At 42.7% G+C, this 23,026-nt stretch overlaps 1 protein-coding gene across 1 annotated transcript in view; it reads left to right on the top strand.

Annotated features, from left to right (window-relative positions):
- Window positions 1-601: 601 nt before the first annotated feature.
- LOC122935739 (diacylglycerol O-acyltransferase 2-like) overlaps window positions 602-23,026 on the top strand; it is a 29,069-nt gene continuing 6,644 nt past the window's right edge. Inside the window, exons 1-8 of the mRNA XM_044291604.1 lie at window positions 602-731; window positions 2,780-2,891; window positions 5,273-5,363; window positions 9,414-9,521; window positions 10,257-10,327; window positions 11,719-11,923; window positions 13,717-13,891; window positions 18,342-18,544. Coding sequence (XP_044147539.1) covers window positions 2,808-2,891; window positions 5,273-5,363; window positions 9,414-9,521; window positions 10,257-10,327; window positions 11,719-11,923; window positions 13,717-13,891; window positions 18,342-18,544 — 937 coding nt within the window. The 5' untranslated portion in view covers window positions 602-731; window positions 2,780-2,807. The remainder of the gene's footprint in view (window positions 732-2,779; window positions 2,892-5,272; window positions 5,364-9,413; window positions 9,522-10,256; window positions 10,328-11,718; window positions 11,924-13,716; window positions 13,892-18,341; window positions 18,545-23,026) is intronic.

Genomic DNA, 23,026 nt, shown 5'->3' with positions numbered 1-23,026 from the left:
CGGATTTCATAATGCAGATGTGAACGTACCCTCATCACGACAAATAGAGCTGTGGATTTAGAGCGCCACTCTGTCCTAATGGAGCCTCTGATGTGTACCCAGCCTATTACAATTGGGCATCACCTCGTATCAGTCTTCATCAGTCATTATTTTTCCTTTTTTTTTTAAATCCTCGAGGTCAATGAGTGAAGGACTGAAAAAATATCAATTTGTTATTCGTTTTGAAGTCAATTTAGATCAATTGTGCAGCACAAAATTTACTAGAAAAACATACAAAACATTAATTCCCAAATGTGTATTCAACTAACTTTATTTGTCAAATCTCAAACAAACAAGGTAGAAAAACCTCCTCATGGTATAAATGTACACAAGCAGCTGATCAGATTTCCGCATGTAACTGGCTACAAGTCAGAAGAATAGCCGTTCAGCCTTCATTTCCTATTTCATGCTTTGGCCAGACAGGAGTTAATTCTTTTCCTGTTCCTGCTACATCATAGCATCTGATGAATTTCGGGAGTAGAAAAAAGAAACCTTTTGCCCAATCAGAAACCGCAGAAAGCAGCAAATGAGGATCCGCCTTGCATCTTGTGTGTGAGAGCGTGTGTGGGTACCAGACGCTGCATCTGCCCTGATCCTGAGCCCAGGACCATGTGTGAGATCCATTCTGTGCACAGCTGTGGATGACCCCCTCAGAGGTCCCCAGCCCAGCGTCCTAACCTACTGGGGGGAAGGTAGGTTTCTGTATGGATGACAAGCTAATGCTGTGGCCTGTGGACTACTTCACAATCATCCTGGGCAATAGAATATATTGAACTGGAGGCCCGAGCTAGACACTTATTAGTACACAGGAGGAGTTTAACATTTGTACATAGAATTTTATTATTCATGTGAATTATCATTTATGGGGGTCGGTAAGATCAGAAAAATAGGTCAGCTTAATGCAAGACCAAGTGTCGTACATAGCTTTGAGAGATGACCCATGACTAGATAATAGTGGGTTAAAAATAGGAAGCTAAGAAGGGGGGGGGGGGGGGGTAGAGCTGTCGGACCCTCATCAATCCAACATTAATGACCTATCCTGAGGATAGGTCATCAATATCAGCAACCTGGAAAACCCCTTTAAGACGACCACTCATTTTATACTACAATTTTGGGTATTTGTCTCAGAGAATGAATTTTATGGAGGCCAGTATGGCACCAGCGGAGAGAGTATTTAGTGTAGGTTCCTGTCCTAAAGAAACCGCCTTGTCTTTGGAGGACAGGCACAAATAATTTTGTACAAAATGTATTTGCCAAGAATTTTACATTTATAACGTAGTATTAGCGTTAGTACATTTTCTATAGTGGGTCGGGCACGATTGTATTTACTTTATTATTTGTGTTTGCAGAGTGCTGTTGTGATCATCTTGCAGTGTTAGGGTCCATTCACACGTCCATATGTGTTTTGCGGATCCGCAAATCACGGACACCGGCAATGTGCGTTCCGCATTTTGCGGACCGCACATCTCCGGTGCTCTCATAGAAAATGCCTTTTCTTGTCCAATTTTGTATTCTATGCAATGCTAATTTATGTTCGTACATTTGACCTATTTTTTTTATTTATTATGTGATTTTCATCATTTATATATTTGTGTCCCTGTAGTTTACGGAGAGTGACATAACTCTCATGTTTGTAATCTTAAACTTTTTCTAAATAAAAGAATTTACAAGAATAAGACATGTTCTATTTTTTTGCGGATCCGCAAATGCGGATGCGGCCAGCACATTCTGTCCCCATTGAAAATGAATGGGTCGCATCTGTTCCGCAAAATTGCAGACGTGTGACTGGACCTTAATGCTGCCCAATGAAAGGGCAATTTAGATCTTTCAGCTAATTACAATCTGCTGCCGGCAAACCGCTGTACAGCATGGGGATGAGCAATGGCATAGCGATCGCTCCTCCCTGCGGAGGAGATCGCTGCATGTAACAACAGTGGTCTCCTTCACTACCGAGCAGGCGATTGCCGGGAAGGAACTCTTCCCTCCTGACAATCATCTGTCTGATTGGGGTGTCTAATGCTCCATTCATACATCCGTAATTCTGTTCCGCATTTTGCGGAACGGAATTGCGGACCCATTCATTTCCATGGGGCCGCACTATGTGCTGCCCGGATCCGGAATTGCGTATATCCGCACTTCCGGGTCCGCAATTCCGTTCCTGAAAAGAAATAGAACATGTCCTATTCTTGTCCGCAATTGCGGACAAGATTAGGCATTTTCTATTAAGTGGCGGCACATTGCTGGTGTCCATGTTTTGCGGATGTGTGAATAGACCCTAATACACCCTTTAAAGCTGGCCAGAAGTCTCAGATAACTTCGGCCCACAGCTATTCCTTCTGACTCGCCCATACACATTCTGCTAAACATGCTTTTGTTCTGAATGGCGAGAGGAGAGTAAGCTGCTGACAGTTGGACATGTTGAAATCAAGTGTCCCATCCTTTTCTCCCCAGCATCACTGCTGTTGGGAGGAAGTTGAAGGCACTCATACACATTAGATCAGGAATCGGCAACCTCCGGCACTCCAGCTGTTCTAGAACTCTCAGAATCCTTCTTGGGAGTTATAAGAACAGCCGAGTAAGTGAACATACTGGGGGTTGTAGTTTCACAGCAGCTGGAGTGAAGGTTGCTGATCCCTGCATTAGACGGTTGGCCAGTCCCACTGACATTAAAGTGTATGGTGGCTTTTGTTTTGCTTTAATGCCCCCACAATGGACACTAGTGTTTGCTTTCTTTCGGCAGTAGGTGGTATCATTTACTGGCTTCCTTAATGCTGGACTCCTATGTGGATCTTTGCATGTGCAGATGTGTGATCAAAGCCACCGCTGCCTGTCAGATGGATTCCCACCAGGAGGTGAGTGTTACACGGCATAAAAACATGTCTCATAACTGGTTTCTAGTGGTTCCAACAAGTAAACTACAAACTCACCTAGGGCTGATGCTCGCCTAGCGTTTATGGATCTGCCTTGTACTGATCTGTTAGGCCAAGTTCACACTTCAGTTATTTGGTCAGTTATTTCCATCAGTTATTGAGAGCCAAAACCAGTTGCGAGTCAAAAGCGCAGAAGAAGTGCAGATCTTTCCATTTATACTTTATCTCTGTGTAGGCATCACTACTGGTTTTGGCTCTCAATCACTGATGGAAATCACTGACCAAATAACTGAAGTGTGAACATGGCCTTATATGGCACTGAAAGAAATCTATGGGCCCATGTTTTATACCGCTACATAGTTGTTGTTTTTTTCATGGATAGATATGGACTTTGTGAGAAACATTGTGGAGTGTTCATTACATGATGTATTGCAGAAGTATTCTACCCAAAAAGCATTGGTACTAGAGGAGATTATGGTGCTATACGAAAGCCCTACGTGGTGGCACTATGGCTCTGTGATACGGAGTAATAAGGATTCTGTCCAGTATGCTGAAAGGGTGTCCATTTAACCCGTTCAGCCCCTTATAAATCTGTGGGAACATCAGAAGTAAAGCCGAAGCATGGTGTGAACAGAGCTATAAGCACAGCCACCCACATGGACAATGCTGTAGTCCTGGTTACTGCCCCTCCAAAATGTAGAACCAAAGCTATTGTTACACGTGGACGTGGTGCAGTTTTTTTTCTCGTCCCTCCCCCCAAAATCAAGTTATAAATGCTGCAGAACATCTATCCTAGTTTGACAGCATTCTAAATAATTACAATACCTTCAAAAAGTATTCATACCCCTTAAACTTTTCAACATTTTTTTCACATTACACCCACAAACTAACGTATTTTGTTGGGATTTTATGTGATAGACCAACACAAAGTAACAAGTATGTGTGAAGTGAAAATAAAATTATATATGGTTTTCAAAGTTTTTAATAAATAAAAATCTGGAAAGTTTGGCGTGCATTTGTATTCAGCCCCCCTGAGTCAATACTTTGTAGGACCACCTTTCGCTGCAATTACAGCTGCCAGTTTTTTGGGATATGTCTCTACTAGCTTTGTACATCTAGAGGCTGAAATGTTTGCCCATTTTTCTTTGTAAAGTAGCTGAAGCTCAGTCAGATTGGATGGAGAGCGTCTGTAAACAGCAATTTTCATGTCTTGCCACAGATTCTTAATGGGATTTAGGTCTGGACTTTGACTGGGCCATTCTAAGACGTGAAAATGCTTTGCTCTAAACCATCCTATTGTAGCTCTGGCTGTATGTTTAGGGTCGTTGTCCTGCTGGAAGGTGAACCTCCACCCCAGTCTCATGTCTTTTGCAGCCTCTACCAGGTCTTCCTCCTGGATCTTCCCATCAACTCTGACCAGCTTCCCTGTCCCTGCTGAAGTAAAGCATCCTCACAGCATGATGCTGTCATCACCATAATTCACAGTGGGGATGGTGTGTGCAGGGTGATGTGAAGTGTTAGTTTTCTGCTACACATAGTTGCCAAAAAGTTCAACTTTGGTCTCATCTGACCAGAGCACCTTCTTCCACATGTTTGCTGTGTCCCCTGCATGGCTTGTGGCAAACTGCATACGGGACTTCTTATGGCTTGCTTTGAAAAATGGCTTTCCTCTTGCCACTCTTCGATAAAGGCCAGATTTGTGGCAAATGACTAATAGTTGTCCTGTGGACAGACTCTTCCACCTAAGCTGTGAATCTTTGCAGCTCCTCCAGAAAGACCAGGGGACCGCTTCTCTAATTAGAGCTCTCCTTGCCTGGGCTGTCCGTTTAGGTGGACGGCCACGTCTTGGTAGGTTTGCAGTTGAGCCATACTCCTTCCATTTTTGGAAGATGGATTGAACGGTGCTCTGTGAGATGCTCAGAGCTTGGGATATTTTTTAATAACCTAACCCTGCTTTACACTTCTCCACAACTTTATCCCTGACCTGTCTGGTGTGTTCCTTGGTTTTCATGATGCTGTTTGATCACTAATATTCTCTAACAAACCTCCGAGGCCTTTACAGAACAGCTCTAGTTATACTGAGAATAAATTACACACAGGTGGACTCTATTTACTAATTAGATGACTTCTGAAGATAATTGGCCACACTGGATTTTGTTTAGGGGTTTTGGAGTACAAGGGTCTGAATACAAATTATCAAATATATCATTTTCTTTTCTCTTCACACATGCTTGCTACTTTTGGTTGGTGTAAAAAAAAATTGAAAAGTTCAAGAGGTATGAATACTTTTTCAAGGCACTGTAGATCATTCGTACTTTTGATTTTATCATGGCCTCTAAAAATGTGTCTTCTTGTTCTTGCAGAGAGAAGAGAGGAGGAAACACAACAGTACATATCATGAACTCCTGCAGACTCTTAGTGTATTGCAGTGGATACTGACCTTTTTGCTACTAGGTAAGTATAATAATATTTATTAATATCTACATTTGATTTGATTCCTTGGTCCATAAACGTGGTCTTTTAGGCGCTGTGCCGCCATTAAATGTTATTGTAAGTTAATTCAGCATGAAAAACTAGTGACTTGTCATTTACTTCCAAAAACACTATAGTTATGAGATATTATCTTTAGTTCATTATAATGGTTCACCCTGGTGTATCTGTATAGTAATGTACACCTCTACCTACAGAGGTGGTCGCACATGTTCAGTTCCGTCCTTCCACTTCCAAAAGACCTATGTTAGAAGTTATGACAGTTACAGGGAGATTGCTGCAGCAGAAAGAACACTCCCTCCTAAGCTGTGATAGGAAGAGAGCTGCAGCAAGAGAACACACCCCCTAAGCTGATATATGATAGAGCTGCAGCACAGAGGGCACGCCCTTAAGAAATGACAAATGCCTGAGTTTCCAGCTTGAAAAAAATGAGCAAAGGAATAGCAGAAATGAATGGGGAGATCTCTGGACCTATGGGCTGTACAGGGCTGGTTCTCCCTTTGCTAGAAAGAGATTGTCACGTACTATTTGATGTCTTATTTTCAAATTCTACATCAATGACAGCATAACTCCTTTAAGTGGATCTGTCACCTGAATATATTGACTTAATTAAGGGCAACATAATATGGGCACAGGACCAGTGTACTACAAATACAGTGCTGTTTGGTTAATGAAGCCTCAAAGTGCCTAATGACTGTGGTATAATCGAGCGGCCATTGGCTGATGCAGACGGGTGTGTCTTTGCTACATGCAGCTAGCCATGCCATCGGGCCATACCCTAAGACTGAATACAGTGGACTCATAATTAGGAGTTCACTTGATGTATGAGGAGAAATGATGAGAGCCACAGGTAAGCTTTGTTGTAAGCAGGTTGTCTGATGGAAACCCCAGTCATACATTCGGGGGCTGACTGCCTATAGACCCTTCAAGGAGTTTTCCTGGTGGGCCGATGTCCAGTGGACTCCCCAGGCTCTTCTCACTGCAGCTGGCCCGGTACATAATTATCTGATGCTCTCAGCATTAATAAAAAAATAAAAAAGTCTTCCCTATACAGTGTATGTGTCAGGGGCACCCCCCCCCCCCCCCCCTACCCCGGATTACACAAGGAGACATGCTGCCAAAAAAATGATGATTTTTATTTCTACATAAAAGATCCAATCGTGAATACTAGTGATGTGTTTACAGATGTACATACAAAAGTTTGTTCCCTATCATTGTCCCATGTAAAGCTGGTGGGGATTTGATTTTATGGCACATGAAAAGGTAAAGATGTGTCCTTGCCGCATGTTACTCCAGCACACTTTGGACAAAGCTCGAAGTATGAAAGGGAAGCCCTATCTAGTGCTGGTTAATACTTCGACAGCCTCCCAATTTATAAAATGAGGGTCTCATTTCCCCCCTCCCCCCACCCCACAAAAAATAAAATAAAAATGGTGGCCTTGCCCTAGGTCAACTGTGTCCCTCTATGGAGATTTACACAGTCTGTGGCCAAGGGAGATTGGGCAAAGTTGTGCTAAGCCTCTGTGTCTCCCAACCCTTTGGACAGCAGCATTAGGCTACAGCCACACGGTCAGGATTCCTGATGCAGTCTCTGAAGCCTAAACCAGGAGTAAATTCAAAAAAGAGAAAAAGTTCTATCTGTCCTTTATACTTTCTCTCTTTTTCTGATTCTGAATCAGAACACATTGATGCTTACGATCTACCTTCAAGGATTTTTCCACATTTAGACATATAGCGAGGTGAAGATATAAAGTGGTATGAAAATAACAACACGGGTGCACGTACTAGACAAAAGATGAATTTTGTCATAATTACAGTCATTTTTTCAGTAACTGATTGCATACAGATCCTGATCCTCCTGTTTTCCCAGAAATGATGACTTTCATACTGTCATGTACAGGCCTTCCTTATGAAAGCTGTGTTTCTCCATTGGGGAATTTCTTATTGGTCTAAGCTTGCTGACATAGAATGAGTCATTTCATGCTGGCATCATCACTGAAACAGAGAGTCAAGTATAAATATTTAGACATTGAGAAACATTGCGGCTCACATAGGTGCCAGCCTAAACTGGGCAAGGTCTAGTAGTAGATCCAGTAAGGAATTGTGACACCTCGATTTACTACTAGACTGTGTCCTTCTCCTTTTTCTTGTAAATTGTAGGCGCTCGTAGCCCAGGCAAGGTCCTCTCCTCCTCTGTACCAGTCTGTCACACAGTTACCGTAGTTCACACTTATCACATATAGTCATGAAAGCCGTATCTACCTAGTAACCTTGCAATAAGTGTCTACGGGGCTGACAGAAGCAAGAACACGCTGCACTGGTCAGTCCCAAAAAAACTTCGAATGGAGCTGTACAATCACTCCAATAAAAGTTCTCTTGGCTGAAGCCATGCTTCTGTCCGTCCTAGCATGTGACGTGGGTGTGACTGCCAAGGGTTAATATACTCCACTTACTCAATCTTGTGCTCAACTTTTACTTAAGTTGAAAACTGAGCATAAATGACACCCCAACACAGTCCAGGCACCCCAGATACACGCTGCCACCACCTACTGAATTCTGGGCCATTAGGTACCCCAAACACACACAGTCACTGCTCTCCAGCAGTCAGACAGCAAGACGCCGTTTAAAAGACAATGGATCCATGGAGCATGCAGGGACTTACATTAAAGCAAACACTTTAAAAGGGTTCTCCGGGCTTTTAATATTGATGACCTATTCTCAGGATAGGTCATCAATATCAGATGGTCAGGAGTCCGACACCTGGCACCCCCGCTGACCAGCTGTTTGAAAGGAAGGCATGTGCAGTGTGCCAGATGTTGGACCCCCGCTGATCTGATATTGATGACCTATCCCGAGGATAGGTCATCAATATTAAAAGCCCAGAGAACCCCTTTAATACAAAAGGTTTCAGCGCTTACAAAAAGATACAAAAAAGACAAAATAAAAGGACCTAAAACAAGCAAAACAGACAGGAAACCTACTTTACAAATTATAGTTGTTCTGATTCCTTGGGGGTAGGAGGAAATTAAAGGCACACACTCAGATCTTGGCTGACCCCCACATGTGTAACACCGTTCATATGGTCAGACTCATGTTTTATCATTTCGGCCCTTGGCTCAGGTTTCACAGCCGCCCCTTCTGGATCACTATTCAAATCCCTCGTCGGTGACTGGACAGAAGATTATTAAGAGGACAAGTCCAAGGAATATTAATTTGTATGTGGTTTCTTAATTCATCCCTCTGTATGGGGTGGTGGTGGGGGGATGCTTAGCTGGGATAGACACATGTCCATGTGCCCATTCTTTGTAGCTTGTACCCAGGTGACAAAAGTCACACTTTTTCTTCTCCAAGGGCTTACAGTTCTCATTCTGTAATAAAAATTCATTTCAAAGGGCTTTTACACAGTCACATTTTGCACACGCAGACGCAAGTCAATCCCAAAATTCCCCTGCAGTTAATATATACAGTTTTAACCTCCTATAGATAAGGCCTATACTACAGTATATTTCTGTGTTTTGCACTCAAAGATAATACAGTGACTGTCTGTCTATGAAGTTTTTATTGGCAGAAAATGTAAGATAACGTTTCAACTGTATGTGCCATTGCTCCTTTTATCAGGTCTTTTCAGTAATGACAATTGGGGTAAATTTACTATTTTTGATGCCCTTTTTACACAGGCTGATTATAGGGAACAAACGTTTGTACAAATGATCAATCCCAAAAATTGGCCAGTGTAAAGGTGCCACCGATCACCCGATGAACAAGAAAAATTATTATACCTAGGCAGCAGATCATCTGCGGTCTGCTGCCCTGAAACAATGAATCTGTGTGGGGATGAATGATTGCAGTAGTGATCATTCCTCCCCTTTCAGCGGAGGTGATTGCTCCATGTAAATGCAGCTCTCACCTCCAATTATGATCGGGGATGAAAGGTTTGTTAAACTCTTTGGCACAAACCGCATCAGAATTAAGGTTCATTTTCCATTGAACATCTGCCCCATTTTGTGTTTTCAGGTCCACTGTGTGCTCTCCTGATCAGCTGGGTTATATACAGCCAACTATGGACATTGTTTACCATCTATATCATCTGGATGATCTCTGACTGGAAAACTCCAGCGAGAGGTAAGTAGTAAAATGTGCATCATAAGTACAACAGTCGGGCCCCATTCTACGCGCCTTACCCGAATACTGGCTAGAATTCCTTCTATGCTCCATATTGTTGCTCTTTCACTGGTGGTTACAGAATTAACTCACTTTTCCATAATCTAATTTTTAAACTGTCAATTTGGGGCTTATGGTCTAAAACCATATCATGTGTATAATAACTGTAGTGGTTGGTCAGGATCTGTGACCTCTATTGCCCATGGCACAGACCACTTTCAGTCAGGGCTTGCTTATATGGAAGCGAAGACAACATTGCCAGTACATTGGTTTTTCTGTCTTAGGCTATATTCACATCTGGGTTAAAGGTTCTGTTAGGAGCCTCCATCCTAGACTTGGTGGGAGAAAATAGAACACATGCTGCATTATTTTACCTATAGAATGATGAAAGCAATGACAGAAACCCAAAGGACCCCATTATAGTCAATGGGATCCATCAGTCACCATTGGTGTCCATCATTTAATGGTTCCTACACTACAAAGGGACCGAAAAACAGAAATAATAGTGGACAGTCAGAGCAGCCCAATATGCTTTCTTCCCCCTACTTGTCGGCTACCCCGTCATGAAGGACTCGGTATTCTTCAGAGCTTATCTATGTCTACATATTAGATAGTTGTATTAATCCAACAATATGTCATTTTATTATTCAACCCCTTTATCATATCTGCATCTTATTAATGGTGTCTATATTTCAGGTGGAAGGAGGTCTCTTTGGATGAGTAAATGGACCGTGTGGAATTATTTTAGAGATTATTTCCCAATAAAGGTGGGTGGGAATATAAGGAGTATAGAGGTGTATATGTTCTGCAGAAACACTTTAAAAAAAATGTAAAAATTTGAATTGTTGTATTGGGGTGTTGATTAGGGAACATGTGGGATGTGGTCACCTAACTACTGTGCTACCTATAGAATACGTCTTACCAGTAGTAAGATGCCCACTGTCATTAGGAAATTCACTGGTAAACCAGGCACAATGCCTTGTAGGACTAACGCAACTTAATGTCCGGCAGTGCCCATACTGCGGCCCACAAACAGTGGGTCCGCAATATGCGGCCACCAGCAGTGTGCACACTATTTCACAAATGCTGACCCATTCACTTGAATGGGTCCGCAATCCCGAGGGAGCAGTGCAGAATGGAGGCACGGAAACTCACAAAAGCACTTCTGTGTGCTTCCGTGGGGTTTCTCTCCGCACCTCTGCAACGCAAAAAATAGTACATGTTTTATTTTTTTGTAGTGCGGACGGATCACAGACCCATTCAAGTTAAACGGGTCTGGATCCGTCTGTGGAAACCGCACGGATGGTGCCCGTGTATTGAGGACCTCAAATTGCAGTCCCCAATGCATGGAATGGCTGGCAAACCTTTGTGTGCATTACCCTAACAGTGGATTTCTTGGTAAAAGATTCTCTGTAAACTTAAACTTATGGGATTGCATGTAAAAGGATGCCCATCAATTTCACGTGCACCAGTTAGTCTACTGTCTTCCTCCCAAAGTACCCACCAAGAGTATGATATAGGTTCACAAAGATGCTAGAACCATCTATATAGCAAGATAATAATGTAAAGAGAAAAACAGTGTAATACAGGTAATGTGGACAGTTAGTCTGAACCTCCTTTGTAATGTATCTCTGTGGAAGGAAAGGGAATAATATTATTTTAAAGGGGTTCTCTGGGCATTTCATCTAATTAGTACTTGGCAATAACTTGTGGAAGAACTTTTACATAGTACTTACCCGTCCTTCGCTCTGCTGATGCCGCCGTCTCCACTGACAAAGCTGAACAGGAAAAGAAGAAGCCACATCTGGTTGGAACCCAAGCGGAAGAGCCCCCAGCCTATGACGGCATGGTGGAGACGGCAGCATCAGCGGAGCAAAGGACAGGTAAGTACTATATAAAACATCTTTCTTCCACAGGTGATTGGCAAGTACTAATTAGATGAAATGCCCAGAGGACCCCTTTAAGATCATATTATTCCCTTTCCTCCCACCGAGATACATTACAAAGTAGGGCTATGTTCAGACTAACCATCCACATTACCTTTATTACGCAGTTTTTCTCTTTACATCATCTTCCTGCTATATAGATGGTCTCAGTAAACAGATTATAACACAAAATGAAATAGACATTAATTATGGTCTTCTGTGTTCATTTCTAGCTCCATAAAACTGCAGATCTAGACCCGAAACACAACTACATCTTTGCATACCACCCTCACGGCATCATGAGCATTGGAGCATTCTGTAATTTTGGCACAGATAGTACAGGATTTTCCCACATCTTTCCCAACTTGAAACCACATCTGACCACATTAGCAGGAAACTTTAAGTTGCCTTTATACCGAGATTACCTACTGGCTGCAGGTAAATGTACCGACTGACTACTGTGCTACAAAGTATTGTAAAGAAAATGACAAGAACCTGCTTTCTCCCCCAGTTAGGAATAGAGATTGGGAATACTAAAGCATGTGACATCTCAGCTTCCTGGACTCTTATCACATAGTGTTATTATGGTTTCTGTACCAGAGATGTACATCTTCTAAGCTGTAATCAGTTTGGCTTGGTTGCGGAATCTAAGGAATCTCCCCCTTCTTCACCCTTAAACCTCGCAAAAAGATACAGAGTTTCCCGGTTGGATTCCCAGGTCACAGTCCCCAGTACAAGTTACCAATTGTCGGCAGGAGGTAGTCAGGAATATAGTGAGGCATTGTCACCAAGAATGAGGAGGTGGAGATGTAATCAGAGGATGGGCCAGGGGTCAAAGCTTGGAGAAGAACAAGACATGGCAGGTGTCCAGTTCAACAGGTATGACAAAAACCTAATGCAGAAGACAAAGCCAATGTCAGGGTCAGTATTAGAGTAGCAATCAGCAACAAGAGCCAGGTATGGATGTATCTCAGACTGCAGACAGAGGTAGAATCAATTTCCCCTTTTACATAGACTGACTGTCATTGTCAGTGTAAAGAGCCAACTGCCACAGCAACCTAACACTCCAGCAACAAAGCACCAAATTTATTCAGGGCATGGACACCTTTCCAAAAAGGCTCTGTCACACCCCTTATGGATGTATGGGTGCAATGGCTGTATTAAAGGAAGCAGCATACAGTCCCCACATACAGTTCGCGCTGATGGAGGGCTGCTTTCCAGGAGAAAGTGTGTGCATCCATTTTCTCACAATTTGTCCATTTTAAATGTCCATTTTGCATCCATTACTGCTGTTAAAAATAAATGGATTTCATAGGCTTTTTTTTTTAACATCCCAACCCCTGCAGTGCCCTAGGTATACATAATGCCAATTGCCCCCCCCCCCCATAGTGCTCCCTGGACATCAAATGGCCCTCATAGTGCCCCCAATATAAATAATGCACCCAGTAGTGCCTCCAAGTATAAATAAGGCACCCCATAGTGGTCCCCTGTATAAATAAGGCACCCCATAATGCTCTCCAGTATATCTAATGCCTGGACATCAAATGGTCCTCATAGTGCCCCCAATATACATAATGTACCCAGTAGTGCCTCCAAGTATAAATAATGCACCCCATAGTGTTCCCCTGTATAAATAAGGCACCCCATAGTGTTCCCCTGTATATATAAGGCGCCCATATTGCTCTGCAGTATATATAATGCCCCCTCTCAGCCCCTCTCTCTACTTTAATCTGGTGCTACTAACATATGTAAAGCTGGAATGAGAATAGTCCCAAAAGAGAAAATGAGAAGGAGAAAGTATAACCTGAGAGGACAAAATAGAAGAGAGCACCATATCCTCCATGGAAGGTCAATAAGAATAAAAAGTTGTTCCTGTTGTGGAGGAAGGATCATATCTTTTAGGGCTCGTCTACCTATTGTTTATTGCCAACTCCTGACTCCTTGGTTTTCTGACCTGGCAGCTTCAAGGAAAATTCTCTTGTCTCCTTATGAAATATGGTATTACATTTACATGCACTGATTGGTTTATGGCAGAAGCGATATTGTTAAATGCTAATTTTATTGAATATAGGAAAGTATATGTTGAATGTGCTTTGTATAATGTCCTCTTAGATGGCACAAGTGACCTATTTCTATCAAGGTAACCTTGCTTTATTTCTGATGGGGGCGAACATTGTTAGTTGCCTACTGGTATGTATTGTTATGACCTTATATGTTGACTTTGATGACAGGGATGTGCTCAGTGGCCCACTCCTCCATAGACTACCTGCTCTCCAGCCAACGTCCTGGTAATGCAGTAGTGATCGTCATAGGTGGAGCAGCTGAGGCATTAAACTGCGCCAGGAATAAACACATACTGACCTTAAAAGGGAGAAAAGGCTTCATCAGGAAGGCCCTCACTAACGGGTAAGTGACCACTTGTGCCAAACTTGTAATCTTTCCATTCCAGTGTAAACATTAATGCCGGGGAGGAACCCATTGACCCGTGCTACATTAGCTACTCACACAACTCGGCTTGTGTCCTTGAAAAATAAATGTGGAAGCTAATCTGTAAGTAGATAAATATCCAGCTGTATTACTGTATATCAAGACTAGACCAGTGAAGATCTGATAAGACATACAGGCCTGTAATCATTTTCAGTATAGGCATACCGCATCTCTCCTTAGCTTAGCACCTGACTGAACATTAAAGGGGTTTTCCAGGCTTTTAATATTGATGACCTATCCTCGGGATCATCATCTGATCAGTGGGGATCCGACATCCGGCACTCCGACAGCACGCGCAGTGCGCATGAGCCGTCTCCTGTCTCTCTTCCTGCTTGCCATAGACATAGCAGCAACGAACAGAAGGAGAGACAGGAGACGGTAAACGTGCACGGCACATGCCTTCTCTTCATACAGCTGATCAGCAGGGGTGCTGGGTGTCGGACCTCCGGCAATCTGATATTGATGATCCTGAGGATAGGTCATCAATATTAAAAGCCTAGAAAACCCTTTCAAGGTCTGTACAGACCTCCAGACTTGGCCGCTAGTGAACCAAGTATCACCCGTTTCATCCAGATCTATGTGCCTAACCTTTCCTAGGCTGATCCAACTGTGCACATTAAAGGGCGTCTGTCAGCAGATTTGTACCTATGGCTGACCTGTTACATGTGTGCTTCACAGCTGAAGGCATCTGTGTTGGTCCCGTGTTCATATGTGCCCACATTACTGAGAAACATGATGTTTTAATATATGCAAACGAGCCTCTACGAGCAACAGGGGTGTTGCCTTTACACCTAGAGGCTCTGCTCTTTCTGCAACTGCTGGACCCTCTCCCCTTTGATTGACAGGTCCAGGTGTGATGATCTTTTTACTGCCTGGCCCAGTCAATCAAAGTGCCACAGGGGGTCGTGGCAGTTCCAGAGAGGGCTGAGTGATAGCAGGTGCCCTTTAATGAGAATTGGTGGTGATATCACCACCTTTATGTAAAGAGCTACCTACAACCTTATAAACACTGTCCTTTCTTTTATGATGTTTGTACATATTGTTTGTATGATGTTAACAGATTAGTGGCAGTAAACTGCAGATTAGGCTAGGTTCACATCGGCGTCTGAAACACCAGTATTTTGTTCCGGCATAGGAATGGACTACTGGAATTGCCGGATCTAGCACATGCCTGACACCGCCGCGCCCAAGGGATTCCATTCACTATAATGGGACCACTGCAGCTGTATTTTGCCCGGCAGAATGCCAATATACATGCCGGGGAACCTGGTGGACAGATTACTGTAATTTCAAGCAATATGAACGTAGTCTTAATGTTTTTTTTAACAGAGTCATCCTATCTTCATAAATAAGACATTTTTAAATGTGGTGTACAAAAATACTTTACTTTTCTGAACTTCAGCTGGCCAGATTGCAGTCCCTGTTAGCCATAATGCAGATCACTTCCTTTTGTCTCACTGGCGTGATGAAGGGGGCTGTATGTTTTGCTCAGTTCATCAGCCCCCTTGTCCATCACGGCTGATGCAGATTTAATTTAGGAAGGGTGGGCCACTGAGCATATGCCATTTTTTCTTTATTTAGCATATTTGCATTTGCACACCACAGAAAATGATTACACGACATCAGAAAACCACTTTAGGGAGTTGTCTACTTTGGAGAATTCCTTTTGAGTTGAAAGGGCTCAACAAAAATATGGTGATCAAAGAATGACCCATTTATGGAACCCACAGTGTTCAGCTGTAATCTGTGGAGGAACTTAGAGACATGTACAGTACAGCTATATCAGAAGCAGCAGCCAGCCAGACAGTTCACCTGCAGGGGCCATTCAGATGACCTTTAATAAACGGATGACTAGATTCTGCCAGAGCAGGTAAGATAGTGGCTCTGCTCTGGCCTAGGGCTCATGCACACGGCCGTTGCCGTATCGCGGCCAGCATACAGCGGGTCCGCAATACACTGGCACCGGCCATGTGCACTTGAATGGGTCCGTAATCCGGGAGATGCGGTGCGGAACGGAGGCACAGATTGGAAGCCCATGGAAGCACTACAGAGTGCTTCCATGGGTTTTCTGTCCGTGCCTCTGCACCGCAAAAAAGTAGTGCATGCACTACTTTTTTGCGGTGCGGACCGTCGGATGCAGATCGCACACCCCATTCAAGAGAATGGGTCTGCAATCCGCATGCGGCGGCCCCACGGTCGGTGCCCACGCACAATTTGCTGTCCGCAGCACGGGCCCTGCCAGCACACGGTCGTGTGCATGAGACCTTAGGCCTCTTGCACGCGACCGTATAGCGCTTTCAGTATTTTGCAGTCTGTGTGCATTCCGTTTTTTGCGGAACGGAACAGCTGGCCCCTGATAGAACAGTACTATGTTTGTCCGTTATGCGGACAATAATAGGACATGTTCTATCTTTGAACGGAACAGAAAAAAACGATTGTGTGCAAGAGGCCTTGTAGAAGTATATGGACAAGGAATGTGGAAGAGCAGCTTCTATGTGAAATTACTAGTTGACTAGTTCTTCAGGCTATTGCATCCTACAAATATTACAATTATCAAGGAATACAATTAGAATTATGACACTAAAACGATTTGCCAAATTTTTGTTATACATACTATATAAACTATGTAATAAAGTTATCACTCAGTTTTCTCAAGATCCTCCCAGATGCTATAAGCAGCAAGACAAGGAAGTTTAAAATGATAAAGGATATGTCCACACATGACACAAAATACAAGGAAAGAGTCCGCTGCAGATTTGCAGTGCATCCATGGCAAAAAAAAAAAACGTATATGTATCACTTAAAATAGAAATTTGAGGATTTCATCCTCTCCGTTGCAAAGGGTGAAATCCATGATGGAGATCTGCAGAATAAATTGAAATGCTGTAGATTTCATACCACATCACAGCTTAATCTACGCTGAGGTTTTCTTATGCAGCATTACTTAAAATCTCATCCAATTTGCTGGTACTGTACACTGCTGCGCATTCGCTGCATTAAAAATCCACAGCACCGCTGTGCCATATCTGCCATTGTTTTAACATTAATTCGAAGATTTGACAATAATTAGGCTTACACAGGCTAAGTGATAAAAATATTTATTAAGCGTGACTAAATATAAGGTAAAACAGACAAATCACATATAGAATAAACAATCAATCACCTGGCCTACACAATGCGGGAGCTGTTGTTGCCATGCTACCCATGTAGCACATGGCTGACGCCCCATGGTAATACAAGAGAGAGATAGTGATCTACACCTACCTGGATGATGTTCTCAGTGGAGCTAAGTTTTTTGTATTTGTGGACAAAGGTTTATTACCCTCAGGCCCTTCTCCTAAGAATGTCCCGTGTGGAGTACTCATGTCTTAACCACTGTGGAATGTAGTTTGGTAGTCCTCTAACACAGAACAATGTCTTTGTATATGTTAACTAACTATCCCTAACTCAATACATTACAAGGAATATAGAAAGTGATGTAATAATTAAAGGGCTAGAACAAATTAGTACTTAATTATGTATATCAAATTCCAATTATTTCTTTTAAAATACACTTACAACACAGCAATGTGTGAACATAACCTGCACATGAGTGCGGGCTGTCTTGCAGAAATTCATGCGGACATTGCGTGTTTCTGCCCCAAATACTCATGTGTTACTTGAAGTTTTTGGTGCAGATTTCACGCAGTTTTGAAAATCTGCAAGAAAGAACCGTTCAAAAACAATTGAGATGCTGAAGACTTCAAAATTGAAAAGGAAGAGTGGAGCAGGCCCACCGAATAAGAAAATGAACATGGTTGAGTGCTGTCCGGCATGCAATAACAAAGACCAATGTGAGACCAATGTGACAAACAAAAGAGAAGAAATACATGCCACACACAGGACGCACTCCAAGATTACAAAGTCAATTAAAAACACAAGGGAAAGCTAAATCATGGAAAACTGGTACAGCCCACCCCTCCCCCCGAAAAAAAAAATATTAAAATTTGAGTGTTGCTGTGATCCTTAGGAGGGATTCCCTGTACCAGCATTCCCAGATTTTTCTTTCACTTGTTGAAAGTTTTTTTTTGTGTTTTTAATTGACTCAATGTTTGTGATCACTTGGAGTGCATCCTCTGTGTGGCATGTATTTCTTCTCTTTTGTTTGTCACAAAAGATTTCCAAATCTGTACGGCAGGTCAATTTATGTACAGAATGAAAAAGCAGATCGCCCCCTTTCACAGTGTATTGCCACATGTAGTGGACGATTATCTAATAGTAGCAGTGAAGTTATCATAGGCATGTGACATTCCGTATTGCCATGATTGATCTAATAAATGCAATGTATCTGTGAATCTGTGATTACTGTGAATATATGTATTTCTTGTAGAGCATCCTTGGTTCCTGTGTACTCATTTGGCGAGAATGAAGTACTTGAGCAATATCATTTTGAACCCGGCAGCTGGAAAAGAGCCCTACAAGAAGCATTCCGGCAATGGATTGGTTTTGCTCCCTGTATCTTCTTTGGACAAGGAATCTTTTCCAGTGCTTCTAAAGGAATAATGCCACTTCATAAAGCCATCAACACCGTGGGTTAGTGTCTTAATATATTCCATTTGGTTTACGGTTATTGCAAGAATCTACAGTCAGGTCCATTAATATTGGGACATGGACACAATTATAACATTTTTGGCTCTAATACACCACCACAATGTATTTGAAATGAAACAAACAAGATGTGCTTGAACTGCAGACTGTCAGCTTTAATTTGAGGGTATTTACATCCAAATTAGGTGAACGGTGTAGGAATTACAACAGTTTACATATGTGCCTCCCACTTGTTAAGGGACCAAAAGTAATATACACAGAACAGAATAATAATCATAAATCAAACTTTCACTTTTTAATACTTGGTTGCAAATCCTTTGCAGTCAATTACAGCTTGAAGTCTGGAACACATAGACATCACCAGACACTGGGTTTCATCCCTGGTGATGCTCTGCCAGGCCTTGACTGCAATTGTCTTCAGTTCCTACTTGTTCTTGGGGCATTTTCCCTTCAGGTTTGTCTTCAGCAAGTAAAGTGCATGTGCAATCGAATTCAGGTCAGATGATTGACTTGGCCATTGCATAACATTCCACTTCTTTCCCTTAAAAAACTCTTTGGTTGATTTTGCAGTATGCTTTGGGTCATTGTCCATCTGCACTGTGAAGCACCGTCCAATGAGTTCTGAAGCATTTGGCTGAATATGAGCAGATAATATTGCCAGAAACACTTGAGAAATCATCCTGCTGCTTTTGTCAGCAGTCACATCATCAATAAATACAAGAGAACTAGTTCCATTGGCAGCCATACATGCCCACACCATGACACTACCACCACCATGCTTCATTGATGAGGTGCTATGCTTAGGATCATGAGCAGTTCCTTTCCTTCTCCATACTCTTCTCTTCCCATCACTCTGGTACAAGTTGATCTTGGTCTCATCTGTCCATAGGATGTTGTTTGAACTGTGAAGGTTTTTTTAGATGTCGTTTGGCAAACTGTAATCTGGCCTTCCTGTTTTTGAGGCTCACTAATGGTTTACATCTTGTGGTGAACCCTCTGTATTCACTCTGGTGAAGTCTTCTCTTGATTGTTGACTTTGACACACATACACCTACCTCCTGGAGAGTGTTCTTGATCTGGCCAACTGTTGTGAAGGGTGTTTTCTTCACCAGGGAAAGAATTCTTCGGTCATCCACCACAGTTGTTTTCCGTGGTCTTCCGGGTCTTTTGGTGTTGCTGAGCTCACCGGTGCGTTCCTTCTTTTTAAGAATGTTCCAAACAGTTGTTTTGGACATGCCTAATGTTTTTGCTATCTCTCTGATGGGTTTGTTTTGTTTTTTCAGCCTAATGATGGCTTGCTTCACTGATAGTGACAGTTCTTTTCACTGATAGTGACAGTTCTTTGGATCTCATCTTGAGAGTTGACAGCAACAGATTCCAAATGCAAATAGCACACTTGAAATGAACTCTGGACCTTTTATCTGCTCATTGTAATTAAGATAATGAGGGAATAACACACACCTGGCCATGGAACAGCTGAGAAGCCAATTGTCCCATTACTTTTGGTCCCTTAACAAGTGGAAGGCACATATGCAAACTGTTGTAATTCCTACACCGGTCACCTGATTTGGATGTAAATACCCTCAAATTAAAGATGACAGTCTTCAGTTAAAGCACATCTTGTTCGTTTCATGTCAAATCCTTTGTGGTGGTGTATAGAGCCAAAAATGTTAGAATTGTGTTAATGTCCCAATATTTATGGACCTGACTGTATGTAAGCTTTACTATGATACAGCCAAGACAAATCACAATTTTCCACAATTGGAGACATTCTAGTCAGAAGGAATGTTCTATGAACTTCATACGTGTTGTAGGCGGTTATAACCCACCAACATCATCATTACTTTTATGCCACTCTCCTCAACAAAAGGATAAGATGTTTTGAAATCCAACTCCATAAACCTTCTTTCCCCCAACATCTGGGAAAATAAAGTATTAACAGTCACCTATTCAAATGAATGGGTACCATCTAACACGTGGTCTAGCAGAATTCACCATAGCTGGAGCTGCTGTTGATTGCCACTATATAATGGAAAGGGTATTAAAATGATTGCAGCTGTGACACATTTGGCTTTACTTCTACTGAAGAAGCAGAAATCTGAAATCTGTAAAAAAAAAATTACTTAAAACTACAAATTTTTGTAGGGTGTGATATATTCACATGAAAAGCACCACCGAGCTGTTACGGGGCTTCTGGAGTTGGGAGCCACAGTTTACATTGATCCTATTTCACATAGTCAGTGTGAACACCTGTAGTGTCGTCTACCCAGAGATCACTTCATTCTTTCAAAGAAAGAGAAACCATTCACCTCTTACAAGGAATAGAGGTATGTTGTGGAGTGAACCCACACAAGGACAGGGGATTTTCATTTTGATAACTTTTAGGTGGGCCACCCTGTACTGCATATATGAGCTTTGGACAGTGAGTTTCTTGACTAATACAAAAATGACTTAGGGAGGTATTATCTCTCCTTGGGGAGAGAACGCCTTAGTTGGCATGAGGAGACTTATAGGCCATACATGCTCCTCTGGAATTCTGGGAAGAAAGGGATGCAAATAAGTTCTTAGCAAGCTCTGCCTTTAATGCCACTAGATGTAAGGCAGCTAGTCTATAATTCAATGTTCGACCCTTTATATAGGCCTTGACACATGACTCGGATATTAAATAAGCCAGCACCTCATCTGCAGACAACTGTTTCAGGTTGACTGCCCCTCATCAGTGCAGAGCAGAGAGTGCTAGCTTAACTAGGTGAGCTACAAACATGAGTGGTAAGATCTAGTGTTGACCGAGCACCAAAGTGCTTGGGTGCTCGAGTAGAACACTTTGGGATGCTCGGGTGCTCTACAGCACAATAGAAGGCAATGGGAGAACCCAAGCATTAAACCAGGCACCCCATGCTCTGAAGAGGGGAGGGTGTCTGGTTCATAGGAAAAGGTCAGAAATTGATGGAAACACCACTGAAATGGTTCGGGGTCATCCTCTTGACTTGTTGACCTAACAAGAACCTCACTTATTGACAACTGTGTCTCATCCTCATCATCAAACTCTTGAGACACTAATTGACATTGACTTATTGGCAACTGTTTCTCATCATCATCATCCACCTCGTGAAACACTAATTGCCATTCCCTACCATCGTCTTTTTCTGACTGTGGATTCTCAAGAGTTTGGGAATCGGTGCACAAGAGCTCCTCATGTCCCTCTTCAAGTGGGCTTTGTGAGAGGGCCAAATCAAGGAACGGCGCTGAAAGAGCTCCTCGGAATATCAGAGTGTGGGATCACTTGTTTGCCAGGACTCTTCATGGTGGGAGGAAGGAGGATTAGGGTGAGAATTCACCAGACTCTTGGCTACTGATACTGGACTTTGTGGAAGACGGGGTGGTGCTTAACCGACTGGAAGCATTATCTGCTGCAACCCAACCGACCACCTGGTCGGATTGGTGTGACTTCGAGACTGGGACATGAAGCTAGTTATCGTGGATGAGTGTGTTTCTTGTGCTATGGCAGCAGGCACAATTTCACTGTGCCCAGGACTACGGCCTCTGCGTGCACCATCAGCAGCACAGCCACTTCCCCGTCCTTTACTGTTCGCCTTGAGCATATTAAATGGTATATATGCTTGCAAGTATGTCACACGTACAGTAGCGCAGGTTTTGTAAGTGTATGAGCAAATAAATTACACTGAATGTCACAGATATTTAGGATGCGCAAACTTTATACAGGAGATGTAGCGCAGGTAATGTCGCTGCTGTCACCAGCGGCTAACGTTATACAGGAGATGTAGCGCAAGTAATGTCGCTGCTGTCACCAGTAGCCAAACAATTACATGCAATTAAGTGCACGTTGCTGTAATATATTTTGCAGCCAGATAAAACAATAGTCCTTAAAGGGACTGTTGGGTCTCTCACACCTTTCAACTCTCAAAACTCCCTAAAAAAAACACAATTCCTCTCCCTACACTATCTGTCCCTGACTAAGTCTGAGCCAAACCACGTGTCATCGGCTATATAGCACCCGATGGCGCGTTTCGGCCAGCCAATCACTGTAATGCCAGTAACCAACATGGCTACTGCATTACAGTGAGTGGCACTGCCTTTCTGCATGGTTATTGTTTGCCTAGCAGCCAACAAACGTGCAAGAAGGAGACTCGAGCATCGCGCTCAAGCACACGCGGTGTTCGGCCAAACACTGCAATGTGTCGAGCATCGTGATGCTCGAGTGAAAAAGGTGTTCGGCAGAGCATGCTCGCCCCACACTAGTAAGATCCTGTGTGTTTCACTCCCAAACCTTCACTTTTTAATTTAGTTCATATTTAGTAGACCTTGTAATTGAACAGTTTAAAATTGTGGAGACAACTTTCCTGCTAATTAGGAATCTCTAAATTAGAGGATATGCAAATTCCAGTTCTATAAATAGACTTAATTGATTCTCAACATCAGTTAAAGCGGCCGTGTCACCATTAAATG

Source organism: Bufo gargarizans, chromosome 4 (assembly GCF_014858855.1).
Source record: "Bufo gargarizans isolate SCDJY-AF-19 chromosome 4, ASM1485885v1, whole genome shotgun sequence".
In the NCBI taxonomy this organism is placed as follows: Eukaryota; Metazoa; Chordata; class Amphibia; order Anura; family Bufonidae; genus Bufo; species Bufo gargarizans.
Note: the sequence above shows the minus strand (reverse complement) of the source record. Positions and strands in the feature narration are given on the sequence as shown.